The following is a 25943-nucleotide window of genomic DNA, read 5'->3' as shown; positions in this document are numbered from 1 at the left end:
AAAGCCAATATTCTGATATACTAACTATATTTTATGACTTTTTGCTAACTTTGCTCTTATTTTGAAATTCAGAGACGCCAGAAACACGATACTGGGCCCTAATACTTCTTTATAAGCACTCACCAAATAAAGAGATCAGAAACCATTGGTTAAATATCTCTCTAGTTATTTAAAGAGTTTATCGTGGCGTATTCCCGCCATTTATACTGTTTCCATGTCAACACCTACAACAGAGAAGGTAGAACTGGAAGGAGCTGTTCCACATTTCATCTCATCAACGTCTCTCTCGTGTCTTGCCTTTCTTCAACTCTGGGGTTAAACTCTTAAGTAGATTAGCACAGTTTAGTTTAGCGTAAAGGCTGGAAGTGGTTAAGGGGGGAAAAAAAGTCTCCAAATTTCTGAATCAATATACGATAGCGTAATAGAAACAACTCCCTTTGAATCCACCAAAAAGAATCGTTACATGTCAGTTTTATCAAGTGAGCAAATGAGATGAGCTTGGTGGTAGAAGCATTATTGAACTTTGGGTTCCATGAGCCAACTCAACTCGAAATGTATATATGTATAAATGTATGTATAAAAGAAATGTGTGTTTATGCATATTGTTTGAAAGCTTTAATCTGTTTTGTGCATTTTTGAGCAGAGCCCAAAAAGAATGATTTGCAGTATTTATCTGGTCATAATGCGGAAATCCTTTCAGCGCACACTTTTGACAGAACTTACACCTAACCAGTATAAGCGACGTCACAGCGGTAGATATAGTGTGGATGAATGAAGCGATGCAGAGGAGATGAGGTTTAAAATCAGCAACACTAATGGCCACTTGGTAACAGAGATAGAAATAGACAATTAGCGCTACAACATCCCAAACACTGTAGTTGGCACAAAAGACGCTGTTTTTGGAGGAGCGTCGCTGCTCTGTAAATAGTTTCCCCAAAAATAGAGAGGATTGAAAGTTAATATGGGATCGTTTGTTAGAGGCAGGATGTCTGGAAATATACTAAATGAAAGCGTGAGAAGCCTCCCAGGTTACAGCTGAGCTGCCCACTTACTGACACGTGGCTGTGTGTGTGTGTGCGCGTGTGCGTGTGTAGCCTGAGAGTGTGAACATGCATGTCTGTATCTTGAGTATCTGGCCTCAGTTTGTGTGTGTATATGTGTGTGTGTGCAACTGTGTGCACGCGCGTATGTGTTTGTGAAGCACCATCTGTGTTGCCATGTGCAGCTGCGTTCCCTTGGAGCCCAAGACCCAAAACTCAGCTGTTACCAAGACAACCCCCACACCCTGTACCTGGTCTACACACACACACACACACACACACACACACACAGTGTTCAAAACCACCTAAAGGCCTTACACTGTGCATGCTTTTAAATGAACAGATGGACAGAGACGTATCACTTCTGACAAATTGTGTACTTGTGTGCGTTCATAAAGCAGAGACAGAAACCGAGAGTGACGGGCAGATGGGCAGACTGTGTTTCAGCTTTAGATGACTTTCTCTTTTACTCAAGAGTGTGTGACGTGTGTGATGTGAGGGCGATGTCAAGTCTCTGGTGAAAAATATATTCGGTAGTCGGTCGGCCGCGCTCTTTGTAGCATGGTTGACTGCCCCACTAGTTGGCTGGAGATAAAACTCTCCTGTTTGAATCATGTGGAAGCATGTTAGCAAAAGCTACGGATAAAAACGAAAATTTAAGGAGAGAAGTTCACTAAATCTCAAAATACATTTGCTCATTTTATGAACCTTTAATATAATAAACATGCACAGGGACCAGTTTTCACATATGCACACAAACAACTGAAACTGATATTAAATGGAGCCTCTGTAGTAAAGTAATTGGTTCAGATTGTGTATCTTGACCTCAGCCAAACCCTTAAAAGGATCTGCAAAACATAACTGCATTTTATTTAGAGAAAAAAAAAAGATGCATCATTAAGAACATTTTGAATAAAACACCAGAAGGCAGCCAAAGCAGCAATCACCCCTCCAGTGTTATGCTTTTTTTTCTTTTTTTTTTTCCTCTTGCGGTTTAAATTTGTCCGCAGCAGGAGGAAATATCATCCCGAATATGGATCATTATGTGCCTGGTAGCGTATGATGAAGCCAAATTTCTCCTCTTTTTCAATCAAATTAACTATGTTTGACTCATCAGGCGCGGTTTAAACAGGTGAAATGATATTCCCATGTCCACGGGGGAGCTGCTGTCCCTTCAGAAACCCCCTGCGCTAATGAGCATCATCCGGTGACTGTATCCATGTATCCAGGAGATTCATGTGTTTCTATGTTTGGAAGCACTTTCAGGGGGAATATGCACCTGGAACCGCTTCACAGCGCTGTACCTCTGTCGATGATGGCCGTATGATCCTAGATCTTATTATTGTGATGTGGCTCAGAGGCAAGTGCACTCTCTTCAACGAGGCTGCATCCATTGTGGTTTTCCTGATTATGCTATTCCCCTCCAAACAGAGTAAGAATAATGGACTCCCCCACATGTTTGATTTTGTTATCAATGTCAGATTTACCCATAATAAATCTCAGGATTTCATTTTATATTGGCTGTTACCAGTTACCCCTATTCTGGCACTAGAGATGTAAAGTAGCTTTTAGGTAATTAAACAAATTCAATTAGCTATCTTACAATTATGTTCTTCTTGCCACCTCAAAATTTTCACCACCTCCCACATATATCTAGTGAACCCCCAGAGGTCCAGACCTCAATATTCACAACCACTAGTATGTGACAAGAGTTTTTAGCAATATTTAACAAGAAGTGCTCCTAAATTAAAGCTTCAGTTCACTCTGGCTCTAGAGGAGCTGTCTGGACATATTAGGACCACTAGTGCTTTTTAACCCGCGTGCACTTCTTGCAGAATTTTTTTTTAATGCCGCAGCACAGAAACAAGATTTAAGCGGAAAGGACGAGTACATTGGTTAAGCCAGTGCTACTGGAGCATGCTGCTGCCAGAATTAAACAATGTGCTTATGCAAGCCTCGTGGCTAGCAGTCAAAAGTGTCTACGTTCTTTGCTGCATGCTTAGTTGGGCCTGAAACGAGCGGCTCACGGAAGGTGGATGGAGAACAGAAGACTTTCTAGGCATGTCATATGATCTTATTTTTAGTTCGACAAATGACAGGATCTGTGTTGACACACCACTTATACACATGTAGTTGGGAAGAAAGCGCTTGTTTAACTTTTCTACCAATTACTCAAGACTACTGGTTGACGTGTTGTGGTGGTGCCCATGCTGTACCTTCCACACACTTAAAATCTGTAAACCTCCATATGTGGAACTGGCTACGTCACGGCGGTTAGCTGGAGGCAAAAAAACACAGCGGCTGCCATTATCAAATTGTCATCTTACTGTGTTGTAGGGTGTTTGAATTGGAGGAGTACAAAAGTTCGCAATAACCCAAGTCTGAAGCAGGTTTGTTTTCCAGACTTGTCGCTAGCTAGGCAGAACTTCGGCTCACACAACACAAAGTCTCACTCAAAGAGTTAAGTCTTGTTCATGACCATCCAGGACATAATTATAGGCATGTAAGGATTTATATGTCCTCATTTTCTCTTTGGTGTTCACGCTTGGTTTCTCTATCAAATGTCCAACCATTGCACAGTAGGTGATCCTGTCAGATCCTCCATCCATTGTTGTTATTGTTGTTAAAGCTGTGCTAAATCTTTTCTCTCCTTCTGTCAGTTACACAAACTGTCAACATGTGTAGGATATATACTGCATGCCTAATCATAATTCCTCCGATCATGAGTGTCTTTCTGTAGAGTTTCAGGAGCATCGTGAGTGCTTACTAGGAATTTGAATTGATAGAAACCTAGTTACATTAGTAACTCTCGCTTCTTCTTCACCATAGGCTCTGTCATACTGCTAGTAGCTGCTACGAGCTGTTTGCACTGACAATACATTGGTGTTCGACATGAAATACTCCTGGTGCACCAATGTGGGAATATCACCAGATAGCACATTTATAAATATACCTGCAACCAGTTAGCTTAATCAATATTGTATGAACTCGTCTGGCAAGGGACAGGATATAACAGACATTAATTTATACTGCACTAGCTTTAGCTTTAAGATAATATAGTTCAACTTCAGCTTGAAGACAGTCTCTGTTTTAGGGGTTCAATCAACCGCAAATGTGTTTGCTTGTATAAGATCATAGTTGGGCATATTCCATTTTAAGCGATAAAGGTTATACATGTTATTTATGGGTCCTGGTCTCTGACTCATCCATCAGTGAAAACAGAAAATAGAATCATTGCTAGCATCAAGATTAAAATACTTGCAGAGGGATGATTCTAATGGTACCCAGGCCCCCACTCTCATATTTCCCATTTTAAGGCACTATGTGGCACTCAGTGGACCTTCAAAGTCACTCCATCTCTCTGCTAGGAAATAGTGGGTTACTCACCCTCTGGGGCTTAGTGTATATAATTTTACGGTATTGTCCCCTTTGTCCATCTTCGCCCTCCATGAAGTATGACGTGTTAAATTAATCAGTGCATAAAAATCTGGCTCACCGGCTCCACTGCTCCCCCGGCACCTCTGAGTTTCCACGGGAAGGGGACAGATCAATTCAATAACCTTTATTTAACGTTAATCTCTGTGTTAAGTAGGCCAAGGTTTAATGAAGAGGCTGAATCAGAGACAACATGAAATATAAAAATATATGACAGTCAAAGGCTGCAATTCTAGGTCTATTAACTTCTGGGTCCTTTCTTGTCATACGTACTTGTCAAGTCAGTGGATGTAGTGTGTGTGTGTGTGTGTGAAAATGACTTTTCAGTGATTCATTTCCCTCGTTAAGGTTTGTCCTACTTCTCTCATACGATCCCTCACCTGAATGTTATCTGCTCCTTTCTCATTTCCTTTCGAAATACGGGCAGAATTCGGTTACTCCAAAAAATAATAATCTCTCCCTCATTATCTAATGCTGCTCAAAAAGATTGTGTCTGTCATACCTTTTGAGACAATTCTTAATGTAGTTTTAGATGAATTACAAAACACCTAGATATCCTTAGTAACACATGCATTTGTGCATGTGAAAACACCTCCACCGCCTCAGAGACACAGCTGGGTCTGTATCAGAACGCTATAAACGTTATTAATATAAAAAGGGTTTTGTGCAGACAGGGACAATTGGAAAGAAGGTGAGTGAGCAAAAGAAAAGATGGACAGAGATGATGGTGAATAATGGCAAAGAGAAAATCCTGACACACCGAGGAAGAAAGGCAGGGAGACATGAAGAGGTAAGAGAGAATCTATTTTAGAGACGAGAAGCGAAAAACAGGGAGAGAACAGGGAACCCCAAAGAGTGACAAGTGAAACAGACTAATGATGTGAAGTAGCTACAAGAGTTACATAGGAAGTGGGAAAGAAGACAGACTCTGTGTTTCTATGAATGTCCCTCCTCCCTGTGTTCCTTCCTCACATTTTTCATATATATGAAATAACACAAATCAGTTCCTCCTGGAATTTGGCATTTTGCAGTGGCATAAATCAGAATAAGTCATACTTAGATATTTGCAATGTAGATGGAGTCTTGCTATAAACAAAAAAGTTATTAACTGAATACTTTGAAGGTGACACAATGGCGAGGTGGTTAGCACTGATGTCTCACAGCGAGAAGGTCCCGGGTTCAAATCCTTTCTGTGGGGAGTTTGCATGTTCTCCCTGTATCTGCGTGGGTTCTCTCCGGGTACTCCAGCTTCCTACCACCGTCCAAAGACATGCTCATTAGGTTAATTGGTGATTCTAAACTGGCCCTAGGTGTGAGTGTGAATGGTTGTCTGTCTGCGAATGATGCGATAGACTGGCGTCCTGTCCAGGGTGTACTCCGCCTCTCGCCCAGTGACAGCTGGGATAGGCTCCAGTCCCCCCGCGACCCTTCACAGAAACAAGCGGTTACAGAAGATGAATGAATGAATGAATGAATACTTTGAAACTCACCTTTAAAATTCTAATAACCACAAATTGTTTTCTGCCTGGTTACTCTGGTACGACTGGTTGGGTTCATTTGGGCAGGTGTGGACATGGTAATCAGGCTCTGGTGAGGACCAGAACTCCACCAAAACCAGTCCCAAAATAACCCTGGAGTGGTGGCAACATCCAATCCCCAGCTGTACCCAGGTACTCCTGTAGCCATCAGCTTCCTTGTTCTTAGGGCAACTCTAGAGGGCACTGACCATGGCAGGGTTGATGGTTAAATCCCTGGGTAATCCACATGCCAAAGCGTCCATGGCAACGTTCCTCCTAATGACAGGCAAGCACCTTGCACGGCAGCGCTACCCATGAATGGGCGACTGAATGTCACTGCGCTTTAGGTGGCACTCAGGTAGAAAGGTGCTATGTAACCATTGACCATTTACCATTCTGAACAGCAGTTTGAAGTTACCTCTTCTTCTCTATAGATTATGAAACAGTGTAGTATTTTAAAGACATATATCATCAAGATAATAGCCCCAGTTATTAGCAAATGTCAACTCTCCTGGTGTTCCATGTTAAATTGCATAGATATGTTCCTGTATTTACTTTCTCTCACCCCACATACATGTGACCAGTAAGCAGTGTGGTTTGTAGTTATATATCTTGGTTCTCTTGGGGAAGAAAGTGGACCAAAGGGAAAACTTTTTACAAACTGTTTGACTTTAAAACATACATCCAGTAGATACAGTCAACCTTCATGTTTAAATTTTGAATCTTGAGGGAAATATCTGGCTCTTAGATGCTGAATTTTCCACCAGCTTTACACTAACTTGTTCCGTACAATGATTTTCTATCAACATTCAGCTGCTCTGAACTAATGTCAAGCTGTAGCTGTAAAACCAAACCTGAAAGGCACCAAAGTTCAGAGCTTAATGAATAATGGATAGTTCTGATAAGGATGTTAACTGCATAGCCACACCACTGAGTTCAGAGAGGTTTATTACGGATGATGGAGACTTCCATCTTCATCTGTTTAACCCTGGTTGGTGAGAACAATTCAAATGCAGAAAACAACATAAGATTTTTATTTATTTTAATTTTTTGCAGTGAGAATGTGATATGAACCTTTGACAGGAAACAACCTCGAATTACAAGACTTTACAGACGGAAGGAAACAGATGTTGATGTCTGATAACCAGCAGTTCCTCATGCTTGAATGGCAGCATTAAAAAATGAACCAAGGGCAAAGCACAGTCTGGACCGTTGCTCATATTCAGCTGCTTCTTTATGTGCATCTACGTGTTGTGAATATCAGAGAAGCTACACTGAGGAGCACAGACAAGTCTGAAATAAAAAAAAGTTACAAAGAATGGAATCAGACTGGCTTTGACTTGGCAGTCATGTGACTTTTGTTTCCTAACTCACTTGTGATTGGGCAGAGGGAGTTCTTCCCTTATGTGTCACACCAAAGGAAGCAGCATCAAGGTGTGATCGCACTCTGCAGCAGTGTGAATGATGATGCACCAACTTGAGAAAATTCCCATCAATCAGTCGTACAAAGTCTTTCTTTGACACTATTGACAACAACACAACTCCAGCCCTTTTTCTGCACTGCTGCTCTAGCCACAAATAGAAATGATGACTCGACTCAGCTGTATGAAATGCAGACTGGATTTCAGGGCTCATATTTCTGATTACACTACACACACACACACACACACACACACACAAACAGGCACTCCCACCAACCTACACACAAGTGCAAACAAAGTTGATGATTTTAATCACCACAACATGCTGAGAACACAAACACACCCTCAGGGTGCTAATCAATTACTGCAGCGCTCACACACATACACACACACCCACACACGCACACACACACCTCCTTACACAGAAAGACAAGCACACAATCAAGCTAAACCAATTTCACTCTTTCACTCAGATTTTATAAACAGATTTCTGCAGTATGTGTTTACACGTCAGTGCTGCAGTACGCACCGCCTGCCTCAGCACAACACTTCACACCCCGACGGACCAACAACACACACATGCAAGACACACAAGGCTATAGTGACCCCTTCTTTTTCTCTTCGCTTTTTTAAAATGATAATTTAGAGACTGACAGAAGTCAAAGCCGCCACTCCCCTCCTCTTTTCCCATCAATCAAAATAAGTGATGCGGTGACACCAAACATAAAGCAATCACCAGGCATTTCCATACGCCATGGCCAACCGACAAAGCCTCATGTTTATTCAACCTGTAACCAGTTTGTAAAAGATTCTTACCTCTGCTGCTCTGAATATTCGGACTTCATTCATTCATTCATTCATTCATTCATTCTTTCATCTTCTGTAACCGCTTGTCCTGAAAATGGTAATTCGGCGTTACCTTGCTAAAGGACAAAGACAAAACTTCCACAGAAGCACCTACATTTCCCACCCGCTCCACGTGAAAACATCGGCTACAGCGAATGTCTGAAATGCAAACATGTTTTGCGCTAACCTTCAGTTCAAACCTTCTGTCTGACAACGAACGCAAAGATGTACACTCAACGTTACCGTTCATCGTTGGCTCTTGACTGTGCTGATGGTGCTATCATTATGATAATACTAAGGTCGATCATAATTATCTGCTAATTGACTGCCTAACGAGATCGTGCTCATTAGAATGCTCATTAATGGCCCATCATCACCACTGATAGCTGTAATCACAGAGTGGTGGGGGTTTCAAGGTCTTACTGAAGTGTGTGTGTGACAGCTTGCATGGATACTGTCGATATATACAGTTATGTGTGTTTGTGTCAATTATTTCAATTATAAATTAAAATGGAATCCCAGAAATCCTAGAAATTCTTCTTCTTCCGTTATATTTCCAGCAGCTTTGATGCTCTACAGCAGGCAAATTCATTTTGCACACATTTGAAAACAAAAATCATATTCTGATGTTAAGGGGTATGTCTTACTCCCGAAGCTGTAGTTTGGTAAAAGAATCATACAAAACTTCTTGTGCTAATTTGATCACTGGGCTGTTTTGTGCATTGGCTGTTTGCAATAAAATCAACACGAACAGTCCAGGCTTTACTTGTTCCAAGCTTCAAGTGCCAACTTTGTGTGAGAAGTGTGTCTGTCTCTTCTCTACAGGTTTATTAAGCAAGTTGATTAGCCATATCAGTGCAAACAGGCAAGTGAGCCCCAGCTAGGAAATGCTCTCGGAACTCCGTCAAGGAAGGTCTTTGTTGAGGAGTGATGGTTAAAATCTGTAATGCTGAACATGTAATTGCAGAATCCTGATTAGCAAGAAATATTAATCAGCTGGAACTGGTTTTTGACTCTATTACACAGTGTCCTGATTTGATCCCTTGGCTTGGCGTTTGTCATACTTTTAAGTGGCGTTAATTAAACCAATATTTCATCTGAAGAGTTTTATTATGAGCCACTCATAATACGCAGAAAACTGTAGAGAAAAAATAAAATGTTAGATAAGACCATGTGTCCTGATGACTGCTATTACCCTGAATCTTTTCACAATACCTCTCCTTAAACTGATTTTACTGCTACCAGAAGGATCCAGTAGTTATCAGATTGCCATTTTAAGAGGACCCAACTAGGCGCCTAGTTGCACACCTAAAGTAGTTTTGTGTGCTGATTCCCTAGGGGGAGAGCTGGCTTTCCACTACCACCTTCCCACCCCAGTGCAGAATTAAAGGAAATATGCCAAAATGTTCCAGCTTTATTGGCTCCCTCTTGTTTTCTAATATTGTTTTACTGTCTCATAATGGTGTCTTGTTGTCAGCTTGTTTTTTTCCATGTTAGGGACAAGTTTTTGCCTCAGCTCAGTCCATACATTTATTTTTTTTTGTCTGTCACTACACTTTTGCCAACAGTCGTGTGTTGTGCGTTGCAGGTATGCCTCTCAGTCTGGACTGCAAGGCCTTCTTTGGCTACAGTGGAGAAAACAGAAGGCCCATCATCTACTGGATGAAAGGAGAAAAGTTTGTCGAAGAACTCGCAGGACATATAAAAGAAAGCGAAGTCAGGTAAATACAACAGCATCTATAGTAACATGCTATTATCCCAAATCATTGTCTATCGAGGCGTGGGGGGAAAAGAAACCACAGGACATGTAAATTGCAAATAAACCAAAGTGGAGTAAGGACTTAATCCACATGATGTGCCACTGCTGCAACAGGCTTCAAGACGGTATCCATTACACTCTCTCAAGCTCATAGGTTTCAATTGTTAATTAATTTCTGAAAAGCCTCGACTCCAGCTGCACTCCTCACACTGTCAGGATCTAATTTGCTTTCTTATGATTTATGACTCGTTGAGCGCTCTCTGACAGGTTTCTTCTCAACTTTCCGAAAAAATTATGAATTCTAATAATAAAGTTAAATTGAATTCATTTTCTCCCCTATTGGGACCAATTACATCGGACTCTATTGGGGAAAGCTTGATTGTCTGCGGGGCATCAAATATCATTAGAACAACCTGAAAGGATCACCATGGCAACCAGCAGTGCATGTACACCCAGGCGCTCTTCCTCAAACACACACACACACTCACCCACGCACACACACACATCAGTCAGTGTGAGAAAGTAGTTTTATGTTTAAAATCCATCAGTTGCTTTTATTCATATCAGTACATCACCAGAATTTGTACAAGATTAAGTTAAAAGGAAAAATTGTGACGAAAATGAATTGTTTCATTAGCCTGTCTATCTTCAAAGCAACAGCTTGTTCAAAGGTGGGGACTGTTAATGGTTTTGCTTGTTTTCTGCTGTGTTCAAATGCAGAGGGATAACTGGGAATTGTGGGTCTTTATAAAAGACTTTTTTTGTGTTTCTAGGTTTTTCAAAGCAAGTGGTACCAATTCCATAGAGCACAATACAGACTTAATGTGTCGGCCCGACCTTGATTTGATCCATTTGGTTTCAAAGAGTTTGCACTTCTTATTATTTCCGGGCTGCACTTACTTACATCCAGCTCTTGCGAATACAATATCTCAGGAACAATGTGGATAAATTTCTCACATAAAGTCTCAAAGATTCACTTGGGTTCAAGAATAGACAGATTGCATATTGGTGGTCAAATGTCAACTAGCAATAAATGAGCTACTTCAAATGACCTCACTCAACACGTCATACTCCAATTATGACAAAATTACACGTAAATGAATGCAGTGCGGTGGCGGCCTTGACTCTACCTGTTAATGCAAGAAGAGTCATGAAGTCAGTGCGGTTTCACCCACTGAAATATTTAATCAATGTATAAAATTAAGTTCATTTGCAAGATAGGCAAAGTGGATTGTCCACAAGCTAGAGTTTAGTGGTGCAATCCCCAGTATAGGGACCACATCCCGAAGTGTACATGGAATGGACACAAGAAGTGCTCCTGGTGCGTGCACTTGTGTGACTGAAGAAAAGACTTAGAAAGGCGTTTTACAGTCAAAATGACACAATAAATACAAGTCCATCTACCATTATATACCTTAAACCTGTGTTGCGCTCTTCATTAGCCAAAGTAGTCAATGAGATTTTGCAATATGACAAAGGAAAGGTTCAGTGAAGAAACAACAAACACTCTAAGTAGTTGGACAGTGAGTCAAGTTGTCAGTCCGTCCACAGGTAAGCCAGATTAGCTATCATTGTGATGCTGTTCATAACAACTCTAATTAGTCAGGACAACTGTGATTATGTACAACGAAGGCAGTAGGTCATATTACTACTACTACTACTACTACTACTACTACTACTACTACTATAATTTTAATTCTGTGTTATGAGCCATGGTGAGATGACTAACCTATAACTGGTTTACTTTTCAACTTATAGTCTCATTCATAGTCTTGTCAAGTTCTATCAAAGTACAATGTGAAGCTTTATTACTTTGAACATGACAGCATATGGCATAGCAGGGACAAGCCTGTTTGTTTGTTTTTTTTCCTTAACAGCACTAGTTGTACCCTGCCAATGGCAGTTTGGAGACAGTCTGGCATTGATTAATGGACCGTCTACAATGACTACACTGTGCGCTGCCAGGTTATTGTCCAGCCTTCCCACTTCCAACAAAAAGTGTTCTAACATTTCAAAGACGCTGTTTCTTTTAGTTTTAACCATGAACGCGAACACACTCACCTGACATGGAAATAACTCCTATAATACAAAAGTGTTTTAAAGTAAATTCTAGACAAAATGTTCTCTCCCGCTCAAAGAGCCATCACATTTCATGTCATCAGCTCAGCACACCGATAATAATGGAAGTGTTTATCTTCCCTGAAGGGAAAAAACCCGTTTTCCTCTTCCCTTGCTCCATCTACAGGGAGGTCAGAGTCAGCTACGCGAAAGCAGAAGCTGGGGGAGCTTTAGTTTCTTGCTGCTGGACACTTCAGCAGGAGGGCTGCTTGCTGACCCAGGTTCTGTGCCTCAAGGATGGTATCTGTGACTGCTGAGCCACTTACTGGCCTTTGAAAGTGTTCACTCCCGGGGAAATGGTTCTGGAGATAAAGAGAACAGCGGCGTGCATGAGTGGGAGTGTTTAAACTTGAGACTAATCACGCCCCGTGGTATTAAATTAACCTTTGCCTGATGAGTTCTCAATCTTTCAGTCTAGTCCTCTGGCCACCTCTGATCTAATCACACTGCTATTCTAAATTCAACAATCACACTACAGCAGGCAGACTCCTGCTGTGCTGCACATTAATCTGCTCATTTTAAGCTGCCTCCACCTGCTGTAGCGCTGCCCTGTGGACAATGTCCATGTCCGTTTGCAGAGTGGCCAACGCTGTCTTGTGGCCTCCATGATTATGTGAATACCTGTAATTACAAATGCTTGTTCCTATTCAGTATGGGAGAGAACTGTTGACCTCATTACTGCTACAGCAACCAGAGAACATAACACTCTCACTGTGAATTTGTGTGAAGAGAGTTTCAGACTTGTTTCTTCTGTTCTTCTTTCTTTGGAAAATGTAAATGCATCTTTTAAATTATTCAAGTATTTTGGTCAAAATATTCCTTAACACACAGTCAACGATAAGAGCTTCATCATCAGTTTTACTCCAGATGTTGGCTTAGCGCAGCTTCACTGCTGTCCAGCTTTTTCACATTTCTGCAACTCAGCTATCATAGTTCATGGTTTGTTCATGTGCAATGAATTCATAATACAGTTATTTCCACTTGGGCCAGTGCTTGCTTCAGATTTTCACTTGAAGGTAGCCCCGACCCATATGTGTACCGAGGCTGCAAGGCTTCTTTACCTGCTTGATATTCATGTCAGCGGTCCAGTCCAACTCCTGTCAAACCTCACAGTTTTAATGTTTTTCATGAGAGTTTGTACCCACATCAGTAAAGACTTTATAATGCAAATGCTTCTTCTTTCCAAGTTGTCTAAAAGTACCAGCGTTGCTTTTCCGTGCACGCTTTAGCCGTCTAAAAGCTTTTCTAGGTTTCCATGTCAAGTAGAAGAAAAGCATTGTTTTAAAATATTTTTTGTTTGCAAGTAGACTTGCAATATCAAACCAAACTATTATAACCACTCACAGTGAAGTGAATAATATAGGTTACCTCATAACAAGACCGCGTAGTGCGTGATTTATTAGAATCAAAGTGAACGGTTGGTTCAACTGGGTCACAGCCGTTCTGAAACAGCAAGACTTTTGAGTACCCACCAACAGTGCCTGAGGAGGGACAAACCATGAGCCATGAGCACAGGAACAAGTACTTGGAGAGATGGGAAAGAAAAAGGCTGTAATCAGAATCAGAATCAATAATCAGAATAATCTTTATTGCCACGTATGTTTGCACATGTACTGTACATATTGTGTACAATACAGTTTATTAGTAAAGAACCATTACTAAAGTCTGTGCCTGATATTGTACCACAGGGCACATCAGAGGTCTTGCCAAGTCCAACACAGGAAGGAAGGAACGGCGTATTAGGCAGAAGTAGTCATAATGCTTTCACTAAAAAGTGGTGAAGGTCAGTGAGGTACAGCAGGAACAGGCTGGTCATGAAGGGCTTTGTATACAATGTGATGAGTGAAATTAATGATGTGGGACAGGGGGCAAGGTGATGTGTTGCAGGACATGTGGTCATGAGAAGGGGAGTGAAATTTTAGAGATACAAATGTGTAAAATAGATTTGTAACATTTGTGTGGTACTCCTTTAAACATTTATAATTAGAAATCAGCAAGCTATTGAGAAAGCCATTGAATATTGCTGACCTTATCCTCATCCTCTTATCCTCTAATCTACTACTAGAATACTACTGCAGTAGAATCTGGATGTATCAAATGCCTGCATCTTTAAGTAATTGTTCTTTAAACAAAAGTGGTAGCTTGCATTGTATTTGAATGAAAGGTTACAGCTTCAGAGAAATCACTGAGATAATAGAAAGACCAAGTAAAGCTACTGTGTTGTTTTGGTGGGACCCTTGACAAGTGATGATGTCTGATGTCAGACTGGAGTTTAGTTTTTGAAAGGTGACTGTATTGAGCTGGATATTGTGAGAGTCGCTGACTGTGAGCAGGTAGAGTATAAAGAGAACAGGACCATCCACTGATCCCTGGTGTACACTTTGGGAAAGAGTTTCAATTGAACTGCCTTTAGTGGTCCGTGGCCAGTAACTGTTCTAAGGCGAGCAGGGGAGAAGAATGAGATGGCGAGGAGAAGTCCCTGATTATTTGCAAAGGGTGATTTTTATTTTGAAATGTAACCTGTAATGGATTCCGTTTCAAACGCTGTCTCTAATCGCATTAGTATTACACCAACACGATATATAGAGATCTCAGCCCAGTGCAGTTTAACGGGAGTGACAGGTAGCGTTTAATAGTAGTCATCAAGACAGCCTTTAAGTTGTAAATCGAAGCGAGATGGAGGGAGGCAAGTGGAAAAACAAAGGAGGTCTGACAAGGGTTGGTGGGGGTGGATAGTTACTGGAGGAAATGTGATGAAAAAAAGGAAGACAGAAGGCGATGTGTTTTAAATTGAGGATTTTAGCGAGTGTCAGCTTTTGACAGAAACCACTGAGGCTCTGTCCTGGTAGACACCAAAGTGATGCACTCACTGGAAACCACTGACACAGACACACACAAAGGAGAGAAAGAAGTGAAAACACACATACAGACATCATTCTAGTCGTTTGGTATATTTCTTCAGGATCATTTGACATTTTTAAGCTCATAACCAACAAATGTTATCCTACATAATTATGGCAGCCATGCATTCAGATTTCACTTAGGGTTAGGGTTTGGGCTTCAGTTCCCACAGGGAGTACCCACGCTTAAAGTGTGTGTCAGATTTCTTTGCACACACGCAGTTGGATAAAGTGGCAGATACACTACATTTTCATGGTGAATAACTAACAGAGCCACAAGAAAATACAACACATTGCCTCATCCCTGCTTGCCATGGTTGGCCTGTGCCAGCTCACATGAGGTTGAGGCTCTTGCGCACATCTCTGCAGATAAGTTGACTAACGTTAACCATGGAAGTTATTTTACACAAATGCCTCTTTTCCATAGTAAAGACTTAGACTAGCAGAATCCATTCAGCTATTTAGTATTGTTATGAATAGTGATTATCTGCTTCATTAACTCTACTTCGCTAACTTTAAAGGACCATGCCACATGACAGGAAATGGGACTGAGAGCTGGAGATGGAGGCCCTTTAGGCAGGGTCATCTACTGTCACTGAAAATTGACATCCTCCACCATCAAATAACAAATTGAAACTAAACTTCTCAGAAAATGGACTCTTGAACATATATCTATTATATTAACTACCTAAAGTGACAAAAATAATCCTTGACTTTAGTGTTTTAGTTTGGACTAAGTCCCTCCATTAACATGGAGGAGGTGGAGCTTATGACCTATACGGCCAGCCACCAGGGGGAGCTCCACATGCTTTGGCTGTCATGGCGTCCACTTTTTTTACACTCTATGACATCGCCTGTTGCAACATATTAATTAAATACCAGTGTTTGTATTTGGATTTTGCATATATTATTGCATATGACTGCCAATGTGCTGTATATGGCAGATTAAAAATGTCCCTGCGCTGTGTGAAAGCAGCCCAATCCAAAAATATAGCGCTGGCTGCAGACACAGGACCTTCTATATTCAAAAGAGTCTTGTCACATATTGTGACCCTCTGAAAGCCTGTCCAGATTTGTCTTGGTTCACACTCATCATTTCTGGCCCTGGCCCAGTCCAAAACAATTTGCTCTGAGGTTGAAGCTGTGACTACTCACGTATTAAAAACTGACACTCAGTTCTCGTCACAAGACACTGGCTATAAAATGTCTTACCCTCTGAAAAAGTGGAATAGATTTTGTTCATCTTAAGGGGATTGGTGTACATGAAATATGCCAGCTCAATTAACTTTCATCCTCAGATGGTAATTAGTGACTGTATGATTCTACATGCTGTTGTGCTTTAGATGTCCCTGCGTTCAAGTGGTGTGCATGAGCAAGAGGTTCAGATGTTTAGTTTTTATTGACTTTCCCAAAATCCTTAGAAATAGCAGTTTAAGCAATGTTCTGCACCGGTCGACTCTTTATTAGTCACTGTTGTGAGGATGCTTGTCTAACCTGTCTGTGTGTGTATCATTGTCATTAGCTAACTAGATGGTTTGGTTTGGTTTCTAGTTACGTCATTAAAAAAACCTGAATGACAAACATTGGTAGATGTACCTGCAAAAGATGCTAACATTACTTGCACATCTTGTATTGATTGTGTGTTTATTTATAGTGTTTTTGCAGTCTTCATGTAGCAGTTTGGTCAACATTTGTTGATTTTAAATGTGCTTCATACAAAAACATGATATGGACATTGCTTATTACCAGCACTTACAGTTTTAATTCATATTTAAAGGCACAGCCTGCAAACATTTAAGCTACATCAGAGATAATGTAAGTTTTCAGTGACTATAGGAGACCTTTCTAAGGGGCCGCCACCTGACACAACTCTGCATATTCAGTCCCATTGTCTAGTCGTGTGCATGATTCTTTAAAGTAGTCAAGTATGACAACGGCACACTGTTCAAAATGAAAAAAAGCAATTCAGAAAAGGGGACAAGGAGAAAGGGAAGCAATACGGTGGAAGCGAAATCATAATGCTAAATACCTACCTGAACTATAACTTGCATCACGTTTATTTAGTTTGTTCCGGGTGAGAAAGCTGCTGCTGAACTTAATTAGCAGCTAGCAGTGATCAAGTACAGACTTTTCTAATGCAAACGTGAAATCCAACCGTCTTCTGCCTGGATGCTAACTTTTTACTTTGCAAATCAAAATTCAAGTATCAAACCTCCCACAGTTCTCACTGTGAACTGCACACTGAGCTGTGGTTGAATGGGAAGCATCATCAACTGTGGCAAAATCAAACGAGACACAAGAGGAGACGCCTGCATTGTGTTGCATAGTTCAAAGACCACATGAAATTTGAATATAAACCGCAGCAATGAATATGTCCAGAGATCTCCATAGGTCACTGTGCTGTTTTTATAAAAAAAATGCATTCAGTCCTTTGAGTATTGTGGAGTAAAAATATGACCGGTGAATAATGAAATTATTTAAATGATTAAAACATTAAACAAAGTTCATAACAAATATGAAAAAAAATAAAAAAATATGTGCATTAGTGATCATTTGAAATTAGATTCCAGTATTGTAGCTTTATAAAGCAGAGTGGTAAAAACCTGCCACCCTGTAACTCTACTGGACCATCTGTGCCAACTGCTCTGAATCTGCCATCTCTGCACAGTTAGCCTGAACCCAGATACAACTTGTTATTGCAGCATCTGACCTTAAATCAGGCTTAAAGGTGCACGTCACGACCCAGACATCATCCTAGCCTCCACCTCCTCTTCCTCCCCCTCACAGGCTTTTAGAGGAGTATGACCTCACCGTAAGGAGAGAGGCTTTCTCCAGCTGTTGCCAGTATTTTCTACACATGCCTACTTGCTCCCTCTGTCCTCCTTTTTTTTTTTATATCTACCCTATATTCTCCGTAGTGCTATACCGCACCTCTTCTCCTCTATCCCATGCCTTAATGGAGAAATCTGGGAGACATGGATCTGTCTTTGTCTCTAAGATTTATATATTTACTTCTATCACTGAAGCAATCTGAGCAAAGGGACGATACAAGTTTATGTTCTCCTCATCTGCCTTAAGTGTTTTAAAGAGAACATTTAGGAACAGAAGATTTCCCCGCAGTGTGTGATTATTCTCTATGTCTCTTTCTTTGTCCAGGATCTTAAGGGAGCATTTAGGGGAGAAAGAGGTGCAACTGTCCTTAACGTTTGATGCTGTGGAGGAGGCAGATCTGGCCAACTACACCTGCTACGTGGAGAACCACATAGGGAAGCGCAGCGGGAGTGCTATACTGCAAAAGAAAGGTATCACTTTGTCTCTTTCGATCCCTCTTAGTTACTTTTTTTTGTTTCATTACAGGTAGTTAAAGAATCCCTTTAAATGTGGCAAACACACACACAAATAATCCCATCTCATCATTGCTGCTTTTCTTCAAACAATAAATCTGTACGAGTGACAGCTACAATGACAACTTATCACAATAGTTTGGTAAATTGCTCATTAAAGGAACCAGCTTTTTTTGAGTTTTGTTATTTAGTCTCGCTCTGCTTGATTGTACTAACAACAACCATCACCAACATCATCATAACCTAAAAAAGTAATTATCTAGCTGTTAATTAAAAACAGAGCAGTGGGCCAAGGATGGAGCCTTGAGGCACTCCAAAAAAGTTTTTAGTTGCGAGAGAAGTTGAACATTATTTTGGGAAGATCAAGGTTTGGCAAGATCAAAGTTAGTTTAGTTGCAGTTTTTATTATCCACTGCACTTTGTGATACTTCGGAAAGAGCTTTTTTTTAGCTGTAATATTATGAATACAGTTCTTCATGTTCGGAATGACAATAAATAAACCCGCGAACCTGAGAGTAAAATTAGCTACACTGTGAAAATGTCAAGTCGCAGTGCCTAGATACTATTGAAGTTAGCCAATAGGACACTTGGTCAAGACACAAAGTTGCTAACAGATGTATTTTTGAACTTTATGCAATGTTAACACCACTATCATTTGGCAAAAGAGCAAAAAGTGAATTTCCCATTGCGTCAAACTGTTCCATTGACTAAATTAAACATTAAAGGAATGCTCAATGTGACTAGAATACGCACATATATCTTTCTGTCAAACAGACAAGCAGTAATAAACAAAAAGTCACGCTCTGGATTCACAGATTCCACTTTTTGTTCTCCCAAATGCAGTCCTTTATTTTCTACCTTGCTAAATATAAAGCCAAATCTGCTCTAGTTAACTGGGACAGATCCTATCCCTTTAAGATTCTGTTAACAAGGAATACCCCTGCAGCTCAGGAACTGAAAGCGCTTTTATGGCCTAGTAAATATTTGTGGACGTGAACAGCTTCCAAGATAATTAAGGCTTTAAATGTGCGCCGTCTCCAAGAAATGTGTGAGATGTAAAAGTATCTTCTGAAACAGCACCGTTTTTATAATCTCAGACTTCATCTGCAGACAGGAAGGAAGAAGTCACGGTGCTGGACCTTGTTTGATTGACAGGTGGGTGCCGGAAAGTGCAATGAAAAAGCAGCACAGCAACGACTGTTGAGCTCCACAGATGGTGACAAAAAAAAAGAAAAAAAAAAAAGAAAACGGATCGCATACTTACCGCTTTAAATATTCAGCTGAAAAATGCATGAGGGCACAACTCTCTCTGTAAAACATTTGCAGCAGTCCTGCGGTATCTTGCTTTCCATCTGATGAGCAGAGAGTGCGGGCCTGTTTCCGTCAGAGGCCAAGACCCAGAGAAAGAGGGAGAAACCTAGAGAGACCAAGAGAAACAGAGAATGGCAAAGCAGCGCTGGCGGAGGAGATGGATTGTCTCTGTTGCCTCAAATCTCGGAGGAGAAGGGGGCCGCATGAATGCCCACTATATGAAACAAATGTGTGTACTGGAGGAAAAGCAGGGACGGGGCGAATTGGAGAAAAGAAATAAACAGGCACAGAAACGGTGGGAGGCAGAACGAGGAAGAAAATAGAGAAGTAATAGATGCAGACGGAGAGATAAAGATGAGGAAAGGTTAGGGGTGTATGAAAAGGATTGGGTGTGATGAAGGAGGACTAAAAACAGGTTTTCCTCTCTCCCCGTCTGACTCCTGCTGAATGCCTTGGGTGTCAAATCTATCTTACTATACTTAACTAGCACTCTAGGGACTCACAAGCACATGGGATCACACAGACACACACCTCCAGAGGGGGTCAGGATGAGATTCGTAGGGTCCTCATTACTTAACACCGCAATTACCTGCAGGAAACAGTGTGCGCAGTGATTGAAACTAAAGCAAGAGGCTGCACTTCTAACATATTCTATATGTGTTTGTGTCTGGTCAGACATGATGCATATACACATGGGAGACATTAAGTGGAATGGGATAGTTTGAAAGCACGGTCACATGTTTGACTTTACCACACACACACAAACACACGGGTACACTGCAGTAGGAGGAGCTTGAAGCAGGTATCGGTACACTTTGAAACTGACAGCTCTGCCCGAAGGAAAATAGTGTTTCCTCTGTAGCTGCACCGTCAGGTTCAAATAAGATCACCCGTGAAGTTTTTGCAGAAAAGTACGTGCAGCGTGTTTTGGATTGTGGAGACAGAGCTCTTCTTTATGCATGTGTTGCGCTGTATTCAAAACATAGTGTGCTGCTTGGAAGTCTATTCTGAAACACACTCACTCTTTCCTGCCTTTTTTTCTTTTTTAGTTCTTCTGAATAATGTCTCAAATCTTCAAATCTTCTTTACATCAGTGGCATAAACAAACAATACAGTGGTAGTTACTGTGGAGTAGCAACAATCCATATCTTTTCTCCCAAAGCTTAAACTTGTGCAGCACCCTGTGGAGCCACACATGAATCTTTGAAATAAATGTGTTGTGTTGACTTAAATCAAATGTGCAATCAGTAAATCAGTCATGTTTGCATTGTGTGTTTGAGTGAGTGAATGCTGGAATAGATTAGGAAAACAAAAAGTAAGTCAAAGTCAGGCGCCTGGGGCCTCTGTGGATCAACCCACAGATACTTGATCAGTTTGGGATCTAGTGAATTTAGAGGTCAGGTCAACACCTTGTGCTGTTTTTCATGTTTTTTTAATTGTTCCTGAACCGTTTTTGTGTGTGTGTGTCTATGTCAGTCTGCATCCTGCTGCGGATGGCTGCTACCATCAAGGAGTGTCATTGCTATGGGGTGGGGGTGCCTGGTCTGGTCTAGGTGGGTGCTACATGTCTAAGTAACATTCACTCAAATGAATGCCAGGTCCAAGAGTTTCCCAGGAGAACATGGAATTGTCACAAGATGGTCGAAGTTATTTACTTCTCCTATCAGTGGTTTTAATGTTGTGGCTGATTGGTGTATAATGAATGAGGGAAAACTCCGCTTACCTCAACGCCCCACTGTTGAGCAGGCCCTCCTTAAAGTGACGTATTGTGTGTGTTCACACTGTTGAAAGAATGTGGTCACAAGCGCACCAGACCACCTCCAAATTTGGTCAGAGTGATCAAACCTCAGACCTGTTAACGGTGGCCATTTGTGTTCAGATCACTCAGGAAAAAATTCAAAAATTCAAACCAGGTGTGAACGGGACTTTAGACTGAAAGTAAATGAGCCAATGAGAGCATAGCTTTAACTCAGATTTAGCTCATTAGAAGCTTCCTGTCTTATTTAGAGTAACTCTCCTCCTGGCAGCTCTTATATTATTAATCATTTAACTATTTGAACGACATAGTCAGAAATTAATTTATATGCATTTTGCATAAACTGCTGTCTAATTATTCATTGCTGCTGAAACAGAGACATCCCAGTCTGTAGGTTCATTATTTAGCCTGTCAGCTGTAAAAGTTATTACCTAATGAGTTCCTTGATTTGATTTTGCAGTTTTTACCAAAACAAATCCCCATATTTTCTGATGAAACCAAGATAGACAAACCACTGCACAAAGATAATTAAAACTAAAACTACATTGTCTCTCAGAGTTTAGGCCCAAAACATAAATATCAGCTCAGTTTACACAAAATATGATACAGGAGACTGAAATCAAATCAGTGGGTGAAGACCGTTCCGTAGCAGATGCATCTATATCTGTGTGAATGCCAAATAAGTCCATGACTGCTGCTTTGACATTTTCAAAAGCAATGATCGTTGAGTTGAAATAAGTTTTCTGCTCTGAACTGGTTAAACTGATGTCAGCAACATGAATGATGATGAAACTGAAACTGAAAAAACTAATATATGCAGAACTTGCTGTTGCTTTAGCCACCTTCCAGACTTGAATGTGGAACTGGAACTAAGGTTGAAATTAATCGGTTGTCTACAGCAGCAGTAAGGGTTCCGGGTTCAAATCCGGGCCAACTGGGGCCTTTCTGTGTGAAGTTTGCATGTTGTCCCTGTGTCGGGGTACTCCGGCTTCCTCCCACTGTCCAAAAACATGCCGTAGGTCTGCATGTGAGTGTGAATGGTTGTCTGTCTCTCTGTATTAGCCCTGGGATAGACTGGTGACCTGTCCAGGGTGTACCCCGCCTCTCGCCTGATGACAGCTGGAATAGGCTCCAGCCCCCCCACGACCCTTCACAGGAACAAGCGGTTGCATGAATAAATATATGTATATTTTTCATGACAGCACTGTACAACTCAGCCAAGATGCAGAATCAAGGGCAGCCCTGATCTTGTTTACCTGCAACTTTATGGTCCCAGGGCAGCACAGTAGCGTGGTGGTTAGCACTGATGCCTCACAGCAAGAAGGTTCCGGGTTTGAATCCATGGGCCGACTGGGGCCTTTTTGTGTGGAGTTTGCATGTCAACGTATGGTCCCATGATGGGCGACAGTGACACCCACCATGTTTCCCTTACGTCCAGTCCACTCTGGTCACTGTAGAAGCTAATTTCACTTATTTCAAACCAAAAATACGACGCAGATACGAGTTCTGTGGTTCCCAAAACAAGCCGGTGTACAAAAGACAACTGAGCCGGTTCTCTGTTGGTTACTGAGCATTTAACCAAACTTTAACAAAGTTGCAGAAATGTTAGTTAATGTGGCTGTATTGAACAGTAATGTTTAAAAAAATCTCCACAGTCGGCGGCTATCATCTTTACGACTCAACAATATCATTCGAATGAGCAAAAGTTATTTGTAACCTTCACCTCTAGTCTGGGCTGCATCAGAGTTGGGTAAGCGGGCTGAATGTTCCTGCGCCTCCTGCCCGAAGCCTCAAATGTAACAGGGTCGAACTGGGGTGCCTGAACGAAACATGACAGCCCAGAACAAAGCACAAGTTATCTTAAGTTAGCGCGAGTTATCGGAGCTTGATTTCATGCACCGAGTGTGATTGAATTAGGATGTGCTCTCACTCTGCAATGACCCAAGGTAATGGGGTTGATGCATCTATGCTGCACGCGTGCACTCACACAGACGCGCGCACCTACTGCACACACAACGTACACATCCGCTTATTGTAACTGACAGAGCAGAAAGAGCTGCCTTCAGCCGCCATGACGAGAGCCTTACTAGAGAGAGAGAGAGAGAGAGAGAGAGAGAGAGAGAGAGAGAGACGAGGGAGAGAGATAGAGAGAGAGAGAGACGTGGAGGGAGAGAGAGTGAAAGCGCTGACAGGAGAGGAGACGGATTGAGAGAAAATGACAAACAGATGGACAGATGGGGACTCTGGGAAGACATGGACATAGTTTCTCGGGTGTCACTCAAAGCTTTGTGAAGGTTTGTGAAGCTTTGAGTCAGGGTTCACCACAGGCTTCAAGTGTAGACTTATTTTTTGTTTCATTTGATTTACGTGAGGACCTATTTGGGATGAGAAAGAAAGACAAAAACCCCATAATTCTCTCGATATCTAGTCTTTGTGTGGAAAGTGATTGTCTTTATGCAAAGTCCATTTACCAACAGTGGAGCTTTTGATCATATTTCACAAGACTTTCAACAAAAATGAAGTTTTAGCTCCATTGTTAGGTTTTTTTTTTTTTTTATTGAAGACAAATGACACAAAACAATTGGTACAGAACGTTTATGAAGCATAGGAGGTTATGCACTAAAGAAAGAACATTTCTAATTTGGTATTGTGTAATACTGATAATAGTGACATGTACGGTGGTAATAGTAGAGTAATCTATGACATTTCATTAACAAAGACAGCACCTTAATCGATGCAAGGAGGTTCAGTGGTAGACAGAATGTGAGGGAGATGGATGGAGGAAAGAGAGGTGTTGAAGGGATGGGTGGATGGATCGTGGTAGAAGAACACAGGGAGCAAGACTCATGGGGGGTGGGGAAGCTTCGGCTCCTCGTACCCCTAGTTCCTATAATGAAAGATGAAAGTGGAACTAAGAAAATTGCGGGATGGGGAGGATGGAAGTTGAACTGAGACAAACAAAGAGAGAGAGGGAAGTATCTGTGGAACATCCCACAGATACTTGATCAGTTTGGGATCTAGTGAATTTAGAGGCCAGGTCAACACCTCGTTCCTAAACGTTTTTGTGTGTGTGCCTGTTTCAGGCTGCATCTTGCTGGGGATGGCTGCTGCCATCAAGGAGTGTCATTGCTATGAGGTGGGGGTGCCTGGTCTGGTCTAGGAGGGTGCTACATGTCTAAGTAACATCCACATGAATGAATGCCAGGTCCAAAGGTTTCCCAGAAGAACATTGAATTGTTACAAGATGGTCAGTGTTATTTACTTCTCCTGTCAGTGGTTTTAATGTTGTGGCTGATCTGTGTATACACACAAAGACACGACCAAAGGGAACAAGTAATAAGGACGCAGGTGTTCTCAGATTGAAGTTAAAGCTGTGTAGAGACCATGTGTGGTCACCAAACTTTATGAACTAGTAACAGGAGAAACCGTAGGGAGAGATGATCTGTTTAGAATGGATGTCTAGGCCCTTCAAAGAATTATTTTCCATGTTGGTGCAAATACTTCTCAGCTTCTTCTGCGATTTAGAATCTATATTTTACGGTGTGCTTCTTTGTCCTTGACTTAGCGTGGTCTTTTAAGAAACTGAATCTTCAAGCATTAAGCTTCCAATGGTGGTTCCAAACTGAAACAGATGGTACGCTGGACAAACTACCAGGCTATTTTTATTGCATCATGTTGTTGTTTTTTTTTGACATATTGCCTTGGCAGAGAACGCTGAATGCACTCCTAATAAAGCCAGATAAAATAAAATGAAGAAAAAAGAGAAGAAGGCGGGGAAGGGGGGTGTAGCGAAGTTTGGGGAATTCAACATAGTGTCTGCGTCTCAGCGTGTGAAAGAGAAAGAGCATGACGGGGAGGAAAACTCATGTAAAACGTCTCATTGAGATTTCTTTTCTCCTATTCCTGTCACACGCAGACGCCACCGCCACCATTGCAATCGCCGGCTCTTTTAATCCCTAATAAGTAAAAAGCGTACTTAAAATTCAACTTTAAGATTACGCTCCCATTTTTCCCGTGCACTGATATCAGGAGACGGCAGCAAGTGACTCATTACTAATGGAAAATATCTGAAAAAGATAGATGGAGGGGGAAGTGGTGACAGAGTTTGGGGGGGCAGGGGGGAGGGCACAAAGGGAGGCGATTGGGATGGATGGAGGCAGGGGGAGATGGGGAGAGAAAGAGAGAGAGAGACGTAGGTTTCTAAATGTGTCTCATTACTAATGGAAGCAATATGAGTTCACTTTACTGTAGAGCAAATATTTGGCAATTAGTTTAATTTGACTATTTTTCTTTCTCCCCCTCGGTCCGCCGTTCCTTTCCTCCCCCCTCCCTCCTTCCCTTTCCCCCCACTCTGTCGCTGTCCCACCTCTATCTACCATGTGGCGTGTCTAGCGGAGGTTGCACTGCTCGGGTGAGAGTAGAGCTGGAGAGACGTCTACTGGTGAAGTGTGGTAACTTCAGCTGGATTATACATGCTGTGGTGGTACAGATGCATT

The 25943-nt window shown here is 41.5% G+C and overlaps 1 protein-coding gene across 1 annotated transcript in view; it reads left to right on the top strand.

The window, feature by feature from the left end:
- The window catches only part of il1rapl2 (interleukin 1 receptor accessory protein-like 2), a 330885-nt gene that overhangs the window by 286363 nt on the left and 18579 nt on the right, over nucleotides 1-25943 (top strand). The window contains exons 7-8 of the mRNA XM_084550062.1: nucleotides 9848-9980; nucleotides 18193-18338. Of these exons, the coding sequence (XP_084406188.1) occupies nucleotides 9848-9980; nucleotides 18193-18338 (279 nt within the window). The remainder of the gene's footprint in view (nucleotides 1-9847; nucleotides 9981-18192; nucleotides 18339-25943) is intronic.

The sequence above is a fragment of the Chelon labrosus genome (assembly GCF_963514085.1).
Source record: "Chelon labrosus genome assembly, chromosome: 8".
In the NCBI taxonomy this organism is placed as follows: Eukaryota; Metazoa; Chordata; class Actinopteri; order Mugiliformes; family Mugilidae; genus Chelon; species Chelon labrosus.
Note: the sequence above shows the minus strand (reverse complement) of the source record. Positions and strands in the feature narration are given on the sequence as shown.